The sequence below is a fragment of the Girardinichthys multiradiatus genome, chromosome 13, assembly GCF_021462225.1.
Source record: "Girardinichthys multiradiatus isolate DD_20200921_A chromosome 13, DD_fGirMul_XY1, whole genome shotgun sequence".
Lineage (NCBI taxonomy): Eukaryota > Metazoa > Chordata > Actinopteri > Cyprinodontiformes > Goodeidae > Girardinichthys > Girardinichthys multiradiatus.
Window position 1 is genome coordinate 43,561,104 of NC_061806.1, and position 21,225 is coordinate 43,582,328.

The following is a 21,225-nucleotide window of genomic DNA, read 5'->3' on the forward strand; positions in this document are numbered from 1 at the left end:
TATTTTAGTCGCACCTGAATTATCCGTGAAGTGAAACCAAACTATAAGGCTTTCAACAACCTCTCGCTGCACCAATCATTTTTCACCTTTCTCCTTCCCCCCCCAGCCAATAAGAAGCGGCGGCTGCTCTCAGTGGTGCGTTCAATGTTGTGACGTTCAGCAGCATGCTGATCATGCGTGGACTTCTTCTTTAACGTATTTTTTCCTTTCGTGTTGATTCCGTCACGATGAGCGGTGTTTGCAGGGAAGTCGTTACTCTGCAGCTCGGACATTACTCCAACTTCGTGGGAACCCACTGGTGGAATTTACAGGTGAGGAAACATGGAGCGGCTAACAGGTTTAGCTGTTAGCTCAGGCTGGTTTCCAGCCTGTAGCTGGAGTTTAACTGGTTTCCATTAAGTTTTCAGTGTGTTTCCTATATTCTCCAAACTCATGGACCCTCTTGAGGAACATTGGTTCTGCTGTTAGAAACGTGAGTGCCGTTAAAAAACACCAACAGTGTGGGAGAACAAACTGCTGACGAGGTGAATGGACTTGGAGCTTCATGATCCTGTTCTTGTTCATCTTCCAGCAGCACCTCCATCATCAGTGAAGATCAGGGTTTCCTCACCTGGGGCAGACTCACAGGTCCCAAGTTGCTCGGTTTGGGATCTTGGTCTCTTCCTTCCAGTCTCCACACTCTCCTCTGATCCAGGTCCATTTTGGTCTCGTCCATCCAGAATCCTGCAGCTCTTGTTCAATCATCTTGTTTTCGTGGCTAACTGCATCGACTGTGCAGCCTCTGTGTTTCTGTTCAGGAAGAATTCTGGTGACAAAGACCCAGCTGTTGACTGGTTCTGATCTGATGGACAGGCGTTACCACGGTGATTGTTCATCTGTGATCCGCAGTGGAGCTTCAGCAGTTCGTTCTTCCTTCTTCATGATTTAGATGGCCGTGATGGTTCCGTTCTGGTTTTCCAGCTTCTTAACTTTAGCTTGTAGCACTTTTCTCCTCATGTTGAGCAAAGATGAACTCTGAAGAGAAGAAGCAAGCTGAGGAATCTTCTACCTGCAGCAATGAAACATTCCCGAGGAATCCCAAACCCCCAAAGCTAATCTTCCTGAACATGACGGAGAAGCGAAATGAGGAGAATCAGGAGACAAAGTGTTGAATGTGATGCTGCTCGGATCTGTTGGGAACGGTACAGGTCATAGAGTTCTGCTGGGAGGAAGCCAGATCACTGCTTTTTCTAACTGGGTCAGAGAGTGTTTTTAAAAGGGTTACAAATTTCAGACTCATTAAAAAACGTTTCTGTTTGACCAGAAATGGTCTACATATTTGTGTTATGACTCCAACATGGTTATAAATCTGTATTTATTATTTCTCTGTCTATTTATGTTGTTTGTTTCCCGACTGGTTTTAATGTTTTTAATGAACTTGGGCCGAAATCTGACGTTGGCAGGATGCATCTTTGTCCTATGACCCCGAGTCGCCCTCGGCTGAGATCCAGAGTGATGTGCTGTTCCGGGAAGGACAGACTCTGGGTGGACATGTTACCTACACTCCTCGACTCATCTCCATGGACCTCAAAGGTATGGAGTGCTCCAGTTTTTTCTGTTTAGCCGTTAACTGAAGCCCAGACTGGACCTGTCTGTCTGTCTGTCTACACAGGAAGTCTCCGGACTCTGCCACAGGAGGGAAGTCTGTACGACCCAGGAGCAGGAACCTCTGCTGTCACCTGGTAAACAACAGCACCTCCATGTGGCTGCATTCCAACACTGTTGTCCCATTTCTGAAGTTAAATGTGTCATTGTCAGGGAGGGAAGCATCAACATGCACAAACAAAGCCCCCCAGAGAAGAACTCATTCCTGGAGTATCTGGAGAAGCTAGATGTAAGTGTTGGAAGAGGGTCTGAAAGCAGGATAGATCCGGTTCGTTGGTGCAGGAACATCCTTATGTCTGTGTTTGTCTCCAGAAGGGGGAGATCCTCACTAAAGCAGATTTCTGCTCCTCCTCAAAGCTGCAGCACTCAGGTAAAAACAAACAGATGAATCGTCTTCAATCCCTGCAGTGAAACTCCTCAACCTCTTCCTCCTTTTTTCTTCCACCTGTTCCTCCTCTCCTCATCCTCAGCTCTGTCATATCTCCGTCTTCAGGAGCAGTGAGTGTGGATACCTTTAACAGTCACCTGGCCCGGGTCCAGAACTACAAGCTTGAGGGTAGTGTGAGAGTTTGGTCCGACTTCCTGCGAATCCACCTGCACCCTCGCACCATCTCTGTCATCCACCAGTACAACCATGACGGGTAAACCAGGTTATTAACTGCTTTTACTGGGATTCAGGACAGTTTCAGAACTTCTTTCATATCTATCTATCGTTCTATCTATCGTTCTATCGTTCTATCGTTCTATCTATCGTTCTATCTATTGTTCTATCTATCGTTCTATCGTTCTATCTATCGTTCTATCTATTGTTCTATCGTTCTATCTATTGTTCTATCGTTCTATCGTTCTATCGTTCTATCTATCGTTCTATCGTTCTATCTATCTATCTATCGTACTTTCTATCGTTCTATCGTTCTATCTATCGTTCTGTCGTTCTATCTATCGTTCTATCTATCGTTCTATCTATCGTTCTATCTATCCATCGTTCTATTGTTCTATCTATCGTTCTATCTATTGTTCTATCGTTCTATCTATCTATCTATCTATCGTTCTTTTGTTCTATCTATCTATCGTTCTTTCTATTGTTCTATCTATCGTTCTATCGTTCTATCTATTGTTCTATCGTTCTATCTATCGTTCTATCTATCGTTCTATCTATCGTTCTATCTATCGTTCTATCTATCGTTCTATCTATCGTTCTATCGTTCTATCTATCGTTCTATCGTTCTATCTATCGTTCTATCGTTCTATCTATCTATCGTTCTATCGTTCTATCTATCTATCGTTCTATCGTTCTATCTATCGTTCTATCTATCGTTCTATCTATCGTTCTATCGTTCTATCTATCGTTCTATCGTTCTATCTATCTATCTATCGTTCTATCTATCTATCGTTCTATCTATCTATCGTTCTATCTATCGTTCTATCGTTCTATCTATCGTTCTATCGTTCTATCTATCGTTCTATCTATTGTTCTATCTATTGTTCTATCGTTCTATCTATCTATCTATCGTTCTTTTGTTCTATCTATCTATCGTTCTTTCTATCGTTCTATCTATCGTTCTATCTATCGTTCTATCGTTCTATCTATCTATCTATCGTTCTATCTATCTATCGTTCTATCTATCGTTCTATCGTTCTATCTATCGTTCTATCGTTCTATCTATCGTTCTATCGTTCTATCTATCGTTCTATCGTTCTATCTATCGTTCTTTCTATCGTTCTATCTATCGTTCTATCTATCGTTCTATCGTTCTATCTATCTATCTATCGTTCTATCTATCTATCGTTCTATCTATCGTTCTATCGTTCTATCTATCGTTCTATCGTTCTATCTATCGTTCTATCGTTCTATCTATCGTTCTATCGTTCTATCTATCGTTCTATCGTTCTATCTATCTATCGTTCTATCGTTCTATCTATCGTTCTATCTATCGTTCTATCGTTCTATCTATCGTTCTATCTATCTATCTATCGTTCTATCGTTCTATCTATCTATCTATAGTTCTATCTATCTATCTATCTATCTATCTATCGTTCTATCTATCTATCTATCGTTCTATCGTTCTATCTATCGTTCTATCGTTCTATCTATCGTTCTATCGTTCTATCTATCTATCGTTCTATCTATCGTTCTATCGTTCTATCTATCGTTCTATCATTCTATCTATCGTTCTATCTATCGTTCTTTCTATTGTTCTATTGTTCTATCTATTGTTCTATCGTTCTATCTATCGTTCTATCTATCGTTCTATCTATCGTTCTATCGTTCTATCTATCTATCGTTCTATCTATCGTTCTATCTATCGTTCTATCTATCGTTCTATCTATCGTTCTAATGTTCTATCTATTGTTCTATCGTTCTATCTATCGTTCTATCTATCGTTCTAATGTTCTATCTATTGTTCTATCGTTCTATCTATCGTTCTATCTATCGTTCTATCGTTCTATCTATCTATCGTTCTATCGTTCTATCTATCGTTCTATCTATCTATCTAACGTTCTATCTAACGTTCTATCTATCGTTCTATCTATCGTTCTATCTATCGTTCTATCGTTCTATCTATCGTTCCATCGTTCTTTCTATCGTTCTATCTATCTATCTATCGTTCTATCTATCTATCGTTCTATCTATCGTTCTATCGTTCTATCTATCGTTCTATCGTTCTATCTATCGTTCTATCGTTCTATCTATCGTTCTATCTATCGTTCTATTGTTCTATCTATCGTTCTATCGTTCTATCTATCGTTCTATCTATCGTTCTATCGTTCTATCTATCGTTCTATCTATCGTTCTATCGTTCTATCTATCGTTCTATCTATCGTTCTATCGTTCTATCTATCGTTCTATCTATTGTTCTATCGTTCTATCTATTGTTCTATCGTTCTATCGTTCTATCGTTCTATCTATCGTTCTATCGTTCTATCTATCTATCTATCGTACTTTCTATCGTTCTATCGTTCTATCTATCGTTCTGTCGTTCTATCTATCGTTCTATCTATCGTTCTATCTATCGTTCTATCTATCCATCGTTCTATTGTTCTATCTATCGTTCTATCTATTGTTCTATCGTTCTATCTATCTATCTATCTATCGTTCTTTTGTTCTATCTATCTATCGTTCTTTCTATTGTTCTATCTATCGTTCTATCGTTCTATCTATTGTTCTATCGTTCTATCTATCGTTCTATCTATCGTTCTATCTATCGTTCTATCTATCGTTCTATCTATCGTTCTATCTATCGTTCTATCGTTCTATCTATCGTTCTATCGTTCTATCTATCGTTCTATCGTTCTATCTATCTATCGTTCTATCGTTCTATCTATCTATCGTTCTATCGTTCTATCTATCGTTCTATCTATCGTTCTATCTATCGTTCTATCGTTCTATCTATCGTTCTATCGTTCTATCTATCTATCTATCGTTCTATCTATCTATCGTTCTATCTATCTATCGTTCTATCTATCGTTCTATCGTTCTATCTATCGTTCTATCGTTCTATCTATCGTTCTATCTATTGTTCTATCTATTGTTCTATCGTTCTATCTATCTATCTATCGTTCTTTTGTTCTATCTATCTATCGTTCTTTCTATCGTTCTATCTATCGTTCTATCTATCGTTCTATCGTTCTATCTATCTATCTATCGTTCTATCTATCTATCGTTCTATCTATCGTTCTATCGTTCTATCTATCGTTCTATCGTTCTATCTATCGTTCTATCGTTCTATCTATCGTTCTATCGTTCTATCTATCGTTCTTTCTATCGTTCTATCTATCGTTCTATCTATCGTTCTATCGTTCTATCTATCTATCTATCGTTCTATCTATCTATCGTTCTATCTATCGTTCTATCGTTCTATCTATCGTTCTATCGTTCTATCTATCGTTCTATCGTTCTATCTATCGTTCTATCGTTCTATCTATCGTTCTATCGTTCTATCTATCTATCGTTCTATCGTTCTATCTATCGTTCTATCTATCGTTCTATCGTTCTATCTATCGTTCTATCTATCTATCTATCGTTCTATCGTTCTATCTATCTATCTATAGTTCTATCTATCTATCTATCTATCTATCTATCGTTCTATCTATCTATCTATCGTTCTATCGTTCTATCTATCGTTCTATCGTTCTATCTATCGTTCTATCGTTCTATCTATCTATCGTTCTATCTATCGTTCTATCGTTCTATCTATCGTTCTATCATTCTATCTATCGTTCTATCTATCGTTCTTTCTATTGTTCTATTGTTCTATCTATTGTTCTATCGTTCTATCTATCGTTCTATCTATCGTTCTATCTATCGTTCTATCGTTCTATCTATCTATCGTTCTATCTATCGTTCTATCTATCGTTCTATCTATCGTTCTATCTATCGTTCTAATGTTCTATCTATTGTTCTATCGTTCTATCTATCGTTCTATCTATCGTTCTAATGTTCTATCTATTGTTCTATCGTTCTATCTATCGTTCTATCTATCGTTCTATCGTTCTATCTATCTATCGTTCTATCGTTCTATCTATCGTTCTATCTATCTATCTAACGTTCTATCTAACGTTCTATCTATCGTTCTATCTATCGTTCTATCTATCGTTCTATCGTTCTATCTATCGTTCCATCGTTCTTTCTATCGTTCTATCTATCTATCTATCGTTCTATCTATCTATCGTTCTATCTATCGTTCTATCGTTCTATCTATCGTTCTATCGTTCTATCTATCGTTCTATCGTTCTATCTATCGTTCTATCTATCGTTCTATTGTTCTATCTATCGTTCTATCGTTCTATCTATCGTTCTATCTATCGTTCTATCGTTCTATCTATCGTTCTATCGTTCTATCTATTGTTCTATCGTTCTATCTATCTATCGTTCTATCTATCGTTCTATCTATCGTTCTATCTATCGTTCTAATGTTCTATCTATTGTTCTATCGTTCTATCTATCGTTCTATCTATCTATCGTTCTATCGTTCTATCTATCATTCTATCTATCGTTCTATCTATTGTTCTATTTATCGTTCTATCGTTCTATCTATCTATCTATCATTCTTTCGTTCTATCTATCTATCTATCGTTCTTTCTATCGTTCTATCTATCGTTCTATCTATCGTTCTATCTATCGTTCTATCTATCGTTCTATCTATCTATCGTTCTATCTATCGTTCTATCTATCTATCGTTCTATCTATCGTTCTATCGTTCTATCTATCGTTCTATCGTTCTATCTATCTATCATTCTATCTATCGTTCTATCTATCGTTCTATCTATCATTCTATCGTTCTTTCTATCGTTCTTTCTATCGTTCTATCTATCGTTCTATCGTTCTATCTATCGTTCTATCTATCGTTCTATCGTTCTATTTATCGTTCTATCGTTCTATCTATCGTTCTATCTATCGTTCTATCGTTCTATCGTTCTATCTATCGTTCTATCGTTCTATCTATCGTTCTATCTATCTATCTATCGTTCTATCTATCGTTCTATCTATCGTTCTATCTATCGTTCTATCATTCTATCTATCGTTCTATCGTTCTATCTATCGTTCTATCTATCTATCGTTCTATCTATCGTTCTATCTATTGTTCTATCTATCGTTCTATATCTATCTATCGTTCTATCTATCTATCGTTCTTTCGTTCTATCTATCTATCGTTCTTTCTATTGTTCTATCTATCGTTCTATTGTTCTATCTATTGTTCTATCGTTCTATCTATCGTTCTATCTATCGTTCTATCGTTCTATCTATCGTTCTATCGTTCTATCTATTGTTCTATCGTTCTATCTATCTATCGTTCTATCTATCGTTCTATCTATCGTTCTATCTATCGTTCTATCTATCGTTCTAATGTTCTATCTATTGTTCTATCGTTCTATCTATCGTTCTATCTATCTATCGTTCTATCGTTCTATCTATCATTCTATCTATCGTTCTATCTATTGTTCTATTTATCGTTCTATCGTTCTATCTATCTATCTATCATTCTTTCGTTCTATCTATCTATCTATCGTTCTATCTATCGTTCTATCTATCGTTCTATCTATCGTTCTATCTATCGTTCTATCTATCGTTCTATCTATCTATCGTTCTATCTATCGTTCTATCTATCTATCGTTCTATCTATCTATCGTTCTATCTATCGTTCTATCTATCGTTCTATCGTTCTATCTATCTATCATTCTATCTATCGTTCTATCTATCGTTCTATCTATCATTCTATCGTTCTTTCTATCGTTCTATCTATCGTTCTATCGTTCTATCTATCGTTCTATCTATCGTTCTATCGTTCTATTTATCGTTCTATCGTTCTATCTATCGTTCTATCTATCGTTCTATCGTTCTATCGTTCTATCTATCGTTCTATCGTTCTATCTATCGTTCTATCTATCTATCTATCGTTCTATCTATCGTTCTATCTATCGTTCTATCTATCGTTCTATCATTCTATCTATCGTTCTATCGTTCTATCTATCGTTCTATCTATCTATCGTTCTATCTATCGTTCTATCTATTGTTCTATCTATCGTTCTATATCTATCTATCGTTCTATCTATCTATCGTTCTATCTATCGTTCTATCGTTCTATCTATCTATCGTTCTATCTATCGTTCTATCGTTCTATCTATCGTTCTATCGTTCTATCTATCGTTCTATCGTTCTATCTATTGTTCTATCTATCGTTCTATCTATCGTTCTATCTATCTATCGTTCTATCTATCGTTCTATCTATCGTTCTATCTATCGTTCTATCTATCGTTCTATCTATCGTTCTATCGTTCTATCTATCGTTCTATCTATCGTTCTATCTATCGTTCTATCTATTGTTCTATCTATCTATCGTTCTATCATTCTATCGTTCTATCTATCTATCGTTCTATCATTCTATCGTTCTATCTATCTATCGTTCTATCTATTTTTCTATCTATCGTTCTATCTATCGTTCTATCTATTTTTCTATCTATTGTTCTATCTATCGTTCTATCTATCGTTCTATCGTTCTATCCATCTATCTATCGTTCTTTCGTTCTATCTATCTATCTAACGTTCTATCTAACGTTCTATCTATCGTTCTATCTATCGTTCTATCTATCGTTCTATCGTTCTATCTATCGTTCTATCGTTCTATCTATCGTTCTATCGTTCTATCTATCGTTCTATCATTCTATCGTTCTATCTATCTATCGTTCTATCTATTTTTCTATCTATCGTTCTATCTATCGTTCTATCTATTTTTCTATCTATCGTTCTATCTATCGTTCTATCGTTCTATCCATCTATCTATCGTTCTTTCGTTCTATCTATCTATCTAACGTTCTATCTATCGTTCTATCTATCGTTCTATCATTCTATCTATCTACCAGGAGGAGCTGGAGATTATTGGTTAGGGAAGGAATGTCTGGGTTTCCCTGTTTGACCTGTTACCTACAGGTCCTTCTCAAAATATTAGCATATTGTGATAAAGTTCATTATTTTCCATAATGTAATGATGAAAATTTAACATTCATATATTTTAGATTCATTGCACACTAACTGAAATATTTCAGGTCTTTTATTGTCTTAATATGGATGATTTTGGCATACAGCTCATGAAAACCCAAAATTCCTATCTCACAAAATTAGCATATTTCATCCGACCAATAAAAGAAAAGTGTTTTTAATACAAAAAAGGTCAACCTTCAAATAATCATGTACAGTTATGCACTCAATACTTGGTCGGGAATCCTTTTGCAGAAATGACTGCTTCAATGCGGCGTGGCATGGAGGCAATCAGCCTGTGGCACTGCTGAGGTCTTATGGAGGCCCAGGATGCTTCGATAGCGGCCTTTAGCTCATCCAGAGTGTTGGGTCTTGAGTCTCTCAACGTTCTCTTCACAATATCCCACAGATTCTCTATGGGGTTCAGGTCAGGAGAGTTGGCAGGCCAATTGAGCACAGTGATACCATGGTCAGTAAACCATTTACCAGTGGTTTTGGCACTGTGAGCAGGTGCCAGGTCGTGCTGAAAAATGAAATCTTCATCTCCATAAAGCTTTTCAGCAGATGGAAGCATGAAGTGCTCCAAAATCTCCTGATAGCTAGCTGCATTGACCCTGCCCTTGATAAAACACAGTGGACCAACACCAGCAGCTGACACGGCACCCCAGACCATCACTGACTGTGGGTACTTGACACTGGACTTCTGGCATTTTGGCATTTCCTTCTCCCCAGTCTTCCTCCAGACTCTGGCACCTTGATTTCCGAATGACATGCAGAATTTGCTTTCATCCGAAAAAAGTACTTTGGACCACTGAGCAACAGTCCAGTGCTGCTTCTCTGTAGCCCAGGTCAGACGCTTCTGCCGCTGTTTCTGGTTCAAAAGTGGCTTGACCTGGGGAATGCGGCACCTGTAGCCCATTTCCTGCACACGCCTGTGCATGGTGGCTCTGGATGTTTCTACTCCAGACTCAGTCCACTGCTTCCGCAGGTCCCCCAAGGTCTGGAATCGGCCCTTCTCCACAATCTTCCTCAGGGTCCGGTCACCTCTTCTCGTTGTGCAGCGTTTTCTGCCACACTTTTTCCTTCCCACAGACTTCCCACTGAGGTGTCTTGATACAGCACTCTGGGAACAGCCTATTCGTTCAGAAATGTCTTTCTGTGTCTTACCCTCTTGCTTGAGGGTGTCAATAGTGGCCTTCTGGACAGCAGTCAGGTCGGCAGTCTTACCCATGATTGGGGTTTTGAGTGATGAACCAGGCTGGGAGTTTTAAAGGCCTCAGGAATCTTTTGCAGGTGTTTAGAGTTAACTCGTTGATTCAGATGATTAGGTTCATAGCTCGTTTAGAGACCCTTTTAATGATATGCTAATTTTGTGAGATAGGAATTTTGGGTTTTCATGAGCTGTATGACAAAATCATCCATATTAAGACAATAAAAGACCTGAAATATTTCAGTTAGTGTGCAATGAATCTAAAATATATGAATGTTAAATGTTCATCATGACATTATGGAAAATAATGAACTTTATCACAATATGCTAATTTTTTGAGAAGGACCTGTAGGTAACCTGGTCTTAAATAGGCAGAAGAACATCCTACTTGCTTTAAGGAGTTTTTTTACTTTTGTTTTGCATCAGGTAAGGATTTCAGCTGACCTCAGTCCCAACATCATCAGTTTATATCTAAGTTTTATTCCTGAATAACAGAAAGAAAGGAGTGTAAACGGTGCTTTGTGTTTGTGCAGAGAGGCTCATCGTCTGGAGACGTTCGGTCAGGGAGAGTCTCTCCTGCAGGGGGCGCTGCTGGAGGAGTTGGAGGACAAACTGCACTTTTTTGTGGAGGAATGTGATTATCTTCAGGTACCTCTTCCTCTCCCTTTCCTCCTCCTCTTCTCTGTTGAGCCTTTCAAAGACCTTATGTCTCTGTCTCAGGGTTTCCAGGTTCTGTGTGATCTGGCTGACGGTTTTGTAGGCCTTGGGTCAAAGGTCACAGAGCTGCTGCAGGACTCTTACGGAGGGAGGGGGATCCTCACCTGGGGCATGACTCCTGTTGGCCACAGGGATTCAGTGAGTGATTCCAACTGGTTTATCTGCAGGTTTAAGATGTTTTGTAAACAGGATTTTTCTCTGATTCAGACTCCATTCAGAGACCTGTGCCGCCTGCTGAACTGCTCTCTGGGGATGGTCCGCATGGCTGCTCACAGCTCACTGTTCTGCCCGCTGACGCTGCGGGGGGGACTGGGCAGGAGGCCCACCTCCCCTCCACATTTTCCACTCCTCACCTATGATGTGAGTAACCTGAGGGGGGTTTAAACTTTTCTCCTTTCAGAGTCAGAAGTGTCACAAATGTTTGATTGATCTAAAAAAAGTGGTTTGTGGATCAGAGAGCCCATCAGGACAATGTGGGCTTTAATGTTGGGATTCTGGGTCATTTAGATTGAAAGAGACTCGTTACATTCGTATTTCTCCAACAGAGACTTTAATTTCTGTTTAACTTCCCAGCTAAGTGATGGTGTGCCACAAGGATCGGCCTTCGGGCCCCTTCCTGGATTTTTCTGTTCACGCCTGTAGTGGACTTCATGAATGAATGAACGAGTGAATGATTACCAAAAAATTCTGTGAGAAATAATGTAATAGGCTGTGGACTCTGCTCCCCCCTTGGATCCTGTTATTGCTGGTTTAGATCCAGTCTTCCTCCAGCTGGTTTAAACTTTCCCTCTGTCTGTCTCTGTGCATCCGGGAATATTTCTGTCTCATCTTTATTAAACAAGTCTATTTTGCCTTTCTGCAGCCCTCACTCTGGTACCACTCCAGCTCCGTCCTGGCTCTGGCCCTGGACGCCCTCACAGTGTCGTACAGGCTGAGGAACAACAGCGTCCCCATGTGGCAGGTGGCAGACTTGTTGGCCGTGTCAGGCAGGAAGGTAGGCTCCTCCTCATCCTCACGTTGGCTGACGCCTGTGATGTGTTTTGATAATCTGTGATTGCGTGTCCCAGGTTGTGGCTGCTTACGGCGCCATCCCGTTTCCCATGATGTCTGGTGGCTCTCTGCCCGACGCCCTGAGCGCCTGCGCTGATGCGTTGCCATGGAAGCCTCTGTCAGCTTGCCCCGAAGCAGGCGAGGGTCAATGTTACGGGCAGTTGACCACGCTCAAAGGCTTTGAAGGCCAGAAACTCATCAGGTCAGGATTTAGTCTCAGAAAAACATTTTTGTAATTCAGACTGGAAATGGGGCAGATAAACGGTGACTTCAGAGAGGATCTGGCCGTCTTCATCCTTCAGTGTTGGTATTCAAAGCTCATGCGGTTATAACAGAAACATCTAGTATCTCACAGTAACAGCAGTATTCAAACTGGTCTCTGGTAAAGCTGCTTGGCAGCAAGTCCAGCCTGGACTAATGCACGCTGTTACCATGGTAACAGCAGAGGGGAACCGGACTGTTGAGAGATGTTTGATTGGGTCTGTATTGTGCCTCTGGGGTTCCCGAGGCTGTCCTGTGATCTGTCTTCACGTTAGGTGTACAGGACTCAAGGTTCCCACACACTCTGGAAAAGTCTAGAGTTTAAGGATTTTCCAGGTCTGGATAAAAACAGAAAAATATACTATAGCAACATGTTTGTATTTCCACACTTCATTCCAAATCCAACTGTCTAAAGGTTTGGTCCATGATGACTCAACTGTCCTCTGAAAAGTAAGTGTCATGAAAATATGTAGAACCCTGCAGTTTGAGGTCCTGAACACTGAGAACATTGAGAAAATCCCTCAAACCTGGCCAAAATGCCTCCACAGCATGATGCTACCACCTCCATGCATGTGTCAGACATACTATTTACAGTCTGGAAGTCCTTTGGATCATTTCTTTCAATCTCCAAGCAATATTCCAATCAGTTTTCCCTGATGTGAGCCTTCCTGCAGACCACTTTCTGTCATAAAGCCCAGATCAGTGAAGAACTGCACTTCTCATTCTGGTTCCCATCCCACACAGAAACCGTGAAGCTCAGCCACTGTGGTCACTGAGTTGTTGGTCACCTTCTGCCTTGATCAGGCAGTGTTGATGTCCTGGTTGTCTGAAACTTACGAAGGGAACTGTGGTGCAGGAGACTTTTTTTTTAGAGGTTTGGAACATTCCTGTCTGAGTTCTGCAGGGATCTCTTTGACCAGGTTTATGTTCTGGTGTCAGCAGGGATACATACTGAGTTATGTACCTTCAGTTTACCTGACCACAGGTAAAGAATAGAAGACAGGGGAAACACCTGAACTAGTGTAGCAGAATCATATGCCAGTTGACATATGAATTCCTTAGTCATCATCAGTGTTTTTAATAACTTTATATTCTTTTTAGAAACTCTTTGATCTCACTGGAAGTGTTGTTTTGCAACTATTAATAAAATTTATATTGCCGATTTCTGGCGGCTTCATGTAGTTAATTCTGCTGAGAATCTTCCAGCTGTTGATAAATGTCATTAATAACACACCAGAGACTAAAACCAACTCTACTCTGAAGAATCTGATCCAGCTTAACACAGCTAGTCTGTCTGCTGGGATTAAAGGAAAACTTTGCAGAATAAATGGTTTATCTCCATCAGCTGTCTGTCTCCGGGGATCAAACCACCGACTCCTCTGCACAGCCTCCACAGCAGTGAAGATGTCCTGGCTGCTTACATCTCATCGTTTTACCCCTCAGCTCCTCTGTGAGTGTCCATATTGCCCTCCACTGATTTCTTATTGGAATGAACCGTAGTCTTCATCAGTCTTCATTCTTTCGTAGGGCTCTGCAGCTCGTCTCCTCTCCCAGTAAGCTGACCCCGCCCTTCCCTCAGATCTTCAGCCAGTCGCTGGACGCTCAGGGCTTCCTGAGGAGCGAAGCGCCCCCTCCTGGTGGTGAGTGTTCTTGACTCGTACTCATCACTTTTAACTTTGTCTCAGTGTTTTAGAATCGACTCTTCTCTGCAGCTCTGGGTCCAGTCATCTCCTCTGTTCCTGTCATGACGTCCTTGCAGTCTGGGCCTGCTCTCGATCCCTGGCTCTCTGAGCTGCACCGGGCCACCAGCGCCTTCGACATCCGCCGCGTGGCCCCCAGCTTCCTCTCCCAGGGGCCTGAGATGGCTGAGTACCAGGAGGCCCTAGAGGAGCTGCGGCTGTTAGCCCGCTGTTACCGTGACGACAGCAGCGGCGTGATGAGATCTTCCTCTGAGGAGGAGGATGATGACTGAGGGTCTGTGCTCTGATTAGTGAAGGAGCAGCAGGATGGAGGTGAGGAACACCAGGAAGAATGAAGCTGATCTATGGCTTGACTCGGCGTGGTCCAGAACGCCAGCAAGACAGAGGTCCTTCCTGTCAGCCCTAAGTCATCCATGTTCTAGAGCATTTCTGCTGAAGCAGCACGTCAGGTCTTTACTTAACAAGACCTGAGCTTCACATGACCAGGACCGAGAACTGTAGGAGTGCCCAGAACTATTGCGGGTCTTTTTCACCTTTGACCTCAGAATGAAAGCTCCATTTTTGTCGAATCAACCTTTTTAAAGCTGTAAATTTAACTTTGTCACCTCTGGTGAAATAAATAATCTGTCCAAAAAGATCCAGCAAAAAAGTTCAGAGAAGAATCCGGATTGGTTAAAAACTGAAGACGTGATGAAAATACATTTCCAGATTAAAACCAAAGAAATGTGTAAATCTGCATTTTAAGGTTCCATCATTGTTCCGACTCAAATCCTGTCTTCATAACTCAGACTGATTGGACAGTGACAGTCCTACCCATCCAATCAGAGGAAGGGGAGCTCCTGACGCCAGAGATTTGCATGTTGAATCAGGGTCAGCGTCTCTGCATATCAGCTGCAGACCCAGCAGTGCGAGCAGTCGCCGCCCACTTCAACCATGTGACTGATATAAACAGTGTGTGTGTGGATGTAAGGATAAAAATGTCTTCATTTGTTGAATAAACTCAGTAAATCAGCTGAACCTAATGAATTTCAGTCTGTACTTTAATCAGCAGGTGATCTTTAAAATTAAAATGTTGCAAACCTAACACTGTAGCCAAATAAGGCCCAAATCTGATTTATTTGTTTGGGGTCAAGTGACCAGGTCAGATTTGTTGTGTGAATCCTCAGGTCTGTTCCATGTCTTGATTTTATTCAAGTCAGATTTGAGCCACTTCCAAATGCTCCTGAATCTGACTCATGGCTTGTTCCAGTTGGAACAATCAAGGCGGTTTCAATGTGACTTTGGTGTCAATTTCCATTGACTTTTGTCACAACTTTACCCCAGCAGGAAGTGATAGCAGTTAGCGAGCTGGACGACAGCTGCAACAGTACTGCTCAGTGGAGGGAAGGTGAGATGTTAGCCCTCATTAATGGATTGAGTGGCATGTCCATTCAAGGCTAACTGGTTTGGATCATCCCCACATCCAAACAGACCTCTGTTTCACTGTCTTTTTATCCGTGCGTTTCCTCCTCAGCAGTTTCTGACACATTAAACGGTTTCTGCTGGACAGACACTACACAAAAGCAATGACACCTGGTTCTTCCATGTTTCCTGGACCAAGGTGTGCTGTTTGTGACATTGTTCTTTTACACATTTGGAACAGTTTGGAACCGCAAGCAGTTCACACTGGAGTCAGACAGGCAACATTTTAGTGAGCATCAGGACCTGCAGTGTGAACTTTGTCTAGCAGCTCAGGACAAACACCATGAGCTCCTTTGATTAGATGCAACTAGTATTGGTTCTAAAATACCATGAAGCTCTGTGAATTCAGTGAAATACATGATGTGATCTGATTTCTGCTGTTATGATGCGGCTGCTTCATTCTGATTGGTTTCCAGCTCCTCCTGTCTTGTGAACAGGTACACACACAGAAACAGAACACCTGGGTTAAATTACTGGTCAGCCTGGGCTCAGTCTTTACTGTCAGGGTTAGTTAAACCAGATAGCAGGTCAGCTGTCTAATGAGAAACTGTGATCAATATCGAAGCAAGTATTATTTTAAACTCCTAATTTGAGGATTTTCTCACCTGGATTTGAAGTTCTCCAACTCACAGATCCATCTTTCACTTTCACAAGTCTTTACTTTAAATCAACAATGTTTGCTGGTGGGCTGCATGGTTGATAGAACTGTTGTCTGGCAGCCAGAATGTCATGGGTTCAAATCCCATCCTGGGGTCTTTCTGTGTGGAGTTTGCATCTGTGGGTTCTCTCTGGGTACTCCACCTTCCTCCCACAGTCCAAAAACGACGATTATGTTAACTGGTGTCTTTAGATTGCCCTCAGGTATCAGTGTGTATGTGCATGGTTGTTTGTCCTGTGTGTCTATGTGTTGTCCTGTGATGAACTGGAGACCTGTCCAGGTAGGACCTTGATTCTCGCCCGTAGACTGCTGGAGACAGACACCAGCTCCCCATGACCAGGCATGGATAAGTGGGGATTGATGGTGGCTGAACGCTCAGATCGGTGCATATTTTGTGCAGTGACATAACCAGAATAAAAACAGTGCTAAAACCAGGAAGAAACAGAAACTCAAACTAATAACATATAAAGATATTAAAGAGTAAAGCAAGCAGAACAGTTATGTCAATATGTATCTTTGTCAATAAGGTAAGTTTATTTATATAGCGCTTTTCAGCAATGAGACACTCAAAGCGCTGTACATACAATTACAAAGAAAATAATCAGATACAGACACAGAAAAACAAATGATAAAATCAAACAACAGAGGTAATTAAGTAAAATAAATAGAATAGAATGATGGATAAGAAAATGAAAGGAAAATTGGACTCAAGGTCCTGCTGAGACATTAGTCCTTTAATCCTGGAGATGTTCTTTAGATGATAGAAGGTCGACCTTGTTACTGTCTTTATGTTCCTCTGAAGGTTCAGGTCTGAGTCCATCACTACATCCAGGTTTCCAGCCTGACTGGTGGTTTCTAGCTGTATTAACTGAAGCTGTGTGATAACTTTTAAACGCTCTTCCTTTGGTCCAAAGATGATTACTTCAGTTTTGTTTTGGTTCAGCTCAAGAAAAAAGCGCTTGAATGGGTTCATGGTCACCTGGTGACATCGTAACGTATAGCTGTGTGTCGTCTGCATAGTTATGATAACTTACGTTGTTGTTTATTAAAATCTGAGTTAGGGGGAGCATGGAGATATTGAATAGGAGGGGCACTAAGATGGACCCTTGGGGAACGCCACATGTGATTTTTGTGTCTCTGATGTAAAGTTACCTACTGACACAAAAAAGTCCCTGTCCTTCAAGTAGGATTTAAAAGAGTTGAGTGCTGTACCAGAAAGGCCGACCCAGTTTTCCAGGTACTCTAATAAAATGGAGTGATCAACAGTGTTGAATGCTGCACTAAGGTCCAATAATACCAGCACTGTGGTTCTTCCACAGTCTGCATTTATACGGATGTCATTGAACACCTTGACAAGAGCAGTCTCTGTACTGTGGTGAACAGGAAGCCTGACTGGAAGACATTGAAGCGGTTGGTCGTTGTTAGGAAGTTGTTTAACTGCTGAAACGCAGCTTTTTCAATAATCTTACTGATGAAGAGGAGGTTTGATATAGGCCTGTAGTTCTGTAGTAGCAGCTTGTCCAAGTTGCTCTTTTTCAATAGAGGTTTGATAATTGCTGTTTTCAGGGCCTGGAGGAAAACACCTGACAAAAGGGACGTGTTTATTATTTGAGTTAAATCAGATGTTATTACAGGCAAAGCTTTCTGGAGGAAAGCTGTGGGTAAAAGATCGAGACAGCAGGAAGAAGAACTTAGTTGCTGTACGATTTCTTCTAAGATTTTGTAGTTTATTTGGTGAAATTGGGACATTTTGTCAAAATCAGTTCTAGTTGGAGACAACATTGGTACTGGAGTTGATGTGGATGTTCTGACTGCCTCTCTGATCTTTTGGGTTTTTTCAGTGAAGAAGTTAACAAATTCATTGCAGGTCCTGGTAGAGTGGAGTTCAGATGCTACAGTTACAGGAGGGTTTGTTAACCTGTCGACCGTGGCAAATAATGCACCAGCATTGTTAATGTTTTTACTGATGATTTCAGAAAAGAAAGATTCTCTTGCATTTTTCAGTTGTAGGTTATATCTGTATAGTCTCTCTTTATAGATAATATAGTGAACCTGGAGTCCAGTCTTTCTCCACCTGCGTTCAGCTTTTCAACACTCATTTTATTTCACTTCTAACTGGTGGAGCACTTCTCCATGGAGACATTTTCTTCCCAGAAACGACTTTCACTTTAATTGGAGCAATTGAATCAATGATGTCCGAGATTTTAGAATGAAAGTTATCTACCAGCTCATCTACAGTGTTACAGGGCAAAGTGGAGGTAGAAAAGTAAATCTGGTTAAAGGTTTCAGCAGCACCGTCCTTAAAGATGTGTTTTCTTATCATGTCTCTTTGGCAAACTGAGTCATTGCAGATGATGCTTTCAAAAATAACAGAAAAGTGGTCAGATAGAGCAACATCAGTTACAGACACCTTGGAAATGTTTAGACCCTTAGTGATGATCAAGTCCAAAATATGTCCCTGTTTGTGCGTTTGCTGTTTAACATGTTGAGTCAAACCAACATTTCTAAGAGTGTCACATACAGGGGTTGGACAATGAAATTGAAACACCTTGTTTTAATTCAATTCAATTCAGTTTATTTATATAGCGCCAATTCACAACACATGTTGTCTCAAGGTTCTTCACAACAGTCAAGTTCATACATTCCAATTAATCCTAACTTTCAAACAGTCAGATTCAGTTATTTATTCAAATTGGATAAAAAGTTTTTCTATCTAAGGAAACCCAGCAGATTGCATCCAGTCAGTGACTTGCAGCATTCACTCCTCCTGGATGAGCATGTAGAGACAGTGGACAGTCACTGGTGTTGACTTTGCAGCAATCCCTCATACTGAGCATGCATGTAGCGACAGTGGAGAGGAAAAACTCCCTTTTAACAGGAAGAAACCTCCAGCAGAACCAGAACCAGGCTCAGTGTGAGCGGCCATCTGCCACGACCGACTGGAGGTTTGAGAGAACAGAGCAGAGACACAAAGAGAACAAAGAAGCACTGATCCAGGAGTACTTTCTATGGGAAGGAAAAGTAAATGTTAATGGATGTAGCTCCTTTAGTGGTTTCATCTAGAAAGAAAGAACAGATAAACTCTGATCCAGTTTTCAAGGTTAGAGTCTGAAAGAGAGCACATAGAGTTAGTTACAGTAGAAGCTCAGTCAGTAGCCATGTCTAGGAGAGAGAAAGGGTTAAACACTAAAAGACAAGGCCATGTGGATCATCTGTAGAAGGTGAGCATTAAGTTGTTGCCAGCAGAAGCTCGGATGATTCCCCTCTCCAGAAAGGTGTCACAGGTAGACACAGAGCCAGGCCAGGTGTAGCTTCTAGGAAGAGAAAAGAGAGAACAAAGTTAAATAATGCAAAATTGGAGAGTAGTGTGAGAATGTAGCGAAGAGGGTGAAAGTGGTCATTATGTCCTCCAGCAGCCTAAGCCTATAGCAGCATAACTACACAGATAGTTTCAGTTCAGATTATTTAGTTAAACGGCGCTTATTTACAACAATGTCGTCTCAAGGAACCTCACAAAGGGTCCCACTGATGGTCATTGTTCTACTAAAAACCACAAGGATTGGGATACCTCTCTCTGTCAGACTGATTATAACCATTGGAAAAGAGAAGGGGTCATACAGGTAGCAGAAATGGAGGGTGTGTTTGCACCTCAACCATAACTGAGCCGGTTTAGGCTAAACCGACTCCCCTTTACTCCATCCAACAGGGAGGGAAGAAGACGGAGGTAAAAAATAAGGAAGATAGCTCAGGATAAACTAAGCCACTCTAACTATAAGCTTTATCAAAAAGGAAAGTTTTAAGCCTAGCCTTAAAAGTAGACAGGGTGTCTGCCTCACGGACTAAAACTGGGAGCTGGTTCCACAGGAGAGGAGCCTGATAACTAAAGGATCTGCCTCCCATTCTACTTCTAGAGACTCTAGGAACCACCAGTAAACCTGCAGTCTGAGAACAAAGTGCTCTGTTAGGAACATATGGACCAATCAGATCTCTGATGTATGATGGAGCTAGATCATTAAGGGCTTTATATGTGAGGAGGAGATTTTTAAATTCTATTCTGGATTTAACAGGGAGCCAATGAAGGGAAGCTAAAATAGGATAAATATGATCTCTCTTTTTAATTTTCATCAGAACTCTTGCTGCAGCATTTTGAATCAGCTGAAGGCTTTTAACTGCATTTTGTGGACATCCTGATAGTAAAGAATTACAATAGTCCAGCCTTGAAGTAACAAATGCATGGACTAGTTTTTCAGCATCACTCCTGGACAGGATATTTCTAATTTTGGTAATGTTCTGGAGATGAAAGAAGGAAATCCTAGAAACCTGTTTAATATGGGATTTAAATGACATGTCCTAGTCAAAGTTAACACCAAGGTTTTTTACTTTATTATCGGAGGTCAATTTAATGCCATCCAGGTTAAGTGATTGACTAAGCAGTTTCTCTTTTAAAGACTCCGGTCCAAACACGACAACTTCTGTCTTGTCTGAATTTAGAAGCAAAAAATTTAAAGTCATCCAAGTTTTTATATCTTCAAGACATGCTTGTAGTCTATCTAACTGGTTGGGCTCATCAGGATTTATGGATAAGTAAAGCTGAGTATCATCAGTGTAACAGTGAAAATTTATCCTATGCTGCCTGATAATTTGACCTATTGGAAGCATATATATAGTAAAGAGAATTGGCCCAAGTACTGAACCCTGTGGTACTCCACAATTAACCCTGGAGTTTAAAGATGATTTATCATTTACATGAACAAACTGGAATCTGTCAGACAGATAAGATTTAAACCAGCCTAGCGCTGTTCCCCTGATCCCTACAGCATATTCCAGCCTTTCTAAGAGAATATTATGGTCGACTGGATCAAATGCAGCACTGAGATCCAACAGAACCAGAACAGACACAAGTCCATTATCTGAGGCCATAAGAATATCATTAGTGACTTTCAGCAGAGCTGTTTCAGTGCTATGATGAGCTCTGAAACCTGACTGAAACTCTTCAAACAGGTCATTGTTGTATAAATGTTCACACATTTGATTAGCAACTATTTTC

General features: G+C 40.4%; 1 protein-coding gene across 2 annotated transcripts; it reads left to right on the forward strand.

Annotated features, from left to right (window-relative positions):
• The first annotated feature begins 123 nt into the window (after positions 1-123).
• On the forward strand, positions 124-15,076 carry msto1 (misato mitochondrial distribution and morphology regulator 1). 2 transcript variants are annotated; one of them, XM_047383485.1, is made up of 14 exons: positions 124-311; positions 1,443-1,572; positions 1,652-1,721; positions 1,798-1,873; positions 1,957-2,014; positions 2,138-2,285; positions 10,865-10,979; positions 11,052-11,186; positions 11,256-11,408; positions 11,911-12,042; positions 12,116-12,300; positions 13,705-13,809; positions 13,887-13,999; positions 14,072-15,076. In XM_047383485.1, exons 1-14 carry the CDS (start codon positions 228-230, stop codon positions 14,329-14,331), a joined length of 1,764 nt encoding a protein of 587 aa, XP_047239441.1. In that variant the 5' UTR covers positions 124-227; the 3' UTR covers positions 14,332-15,076. The 2 variants fall into 2 exon arrangements, with proteins under 2 accessions (XP_047239441.1, XP_047239442.1); XM_047383486.1 differs by lacking the exon at positions 124-311 and adding an exon at positions 915-1,237.
• Positions 15,077-21,225: the final 6,149 nt, after the last annotated feature.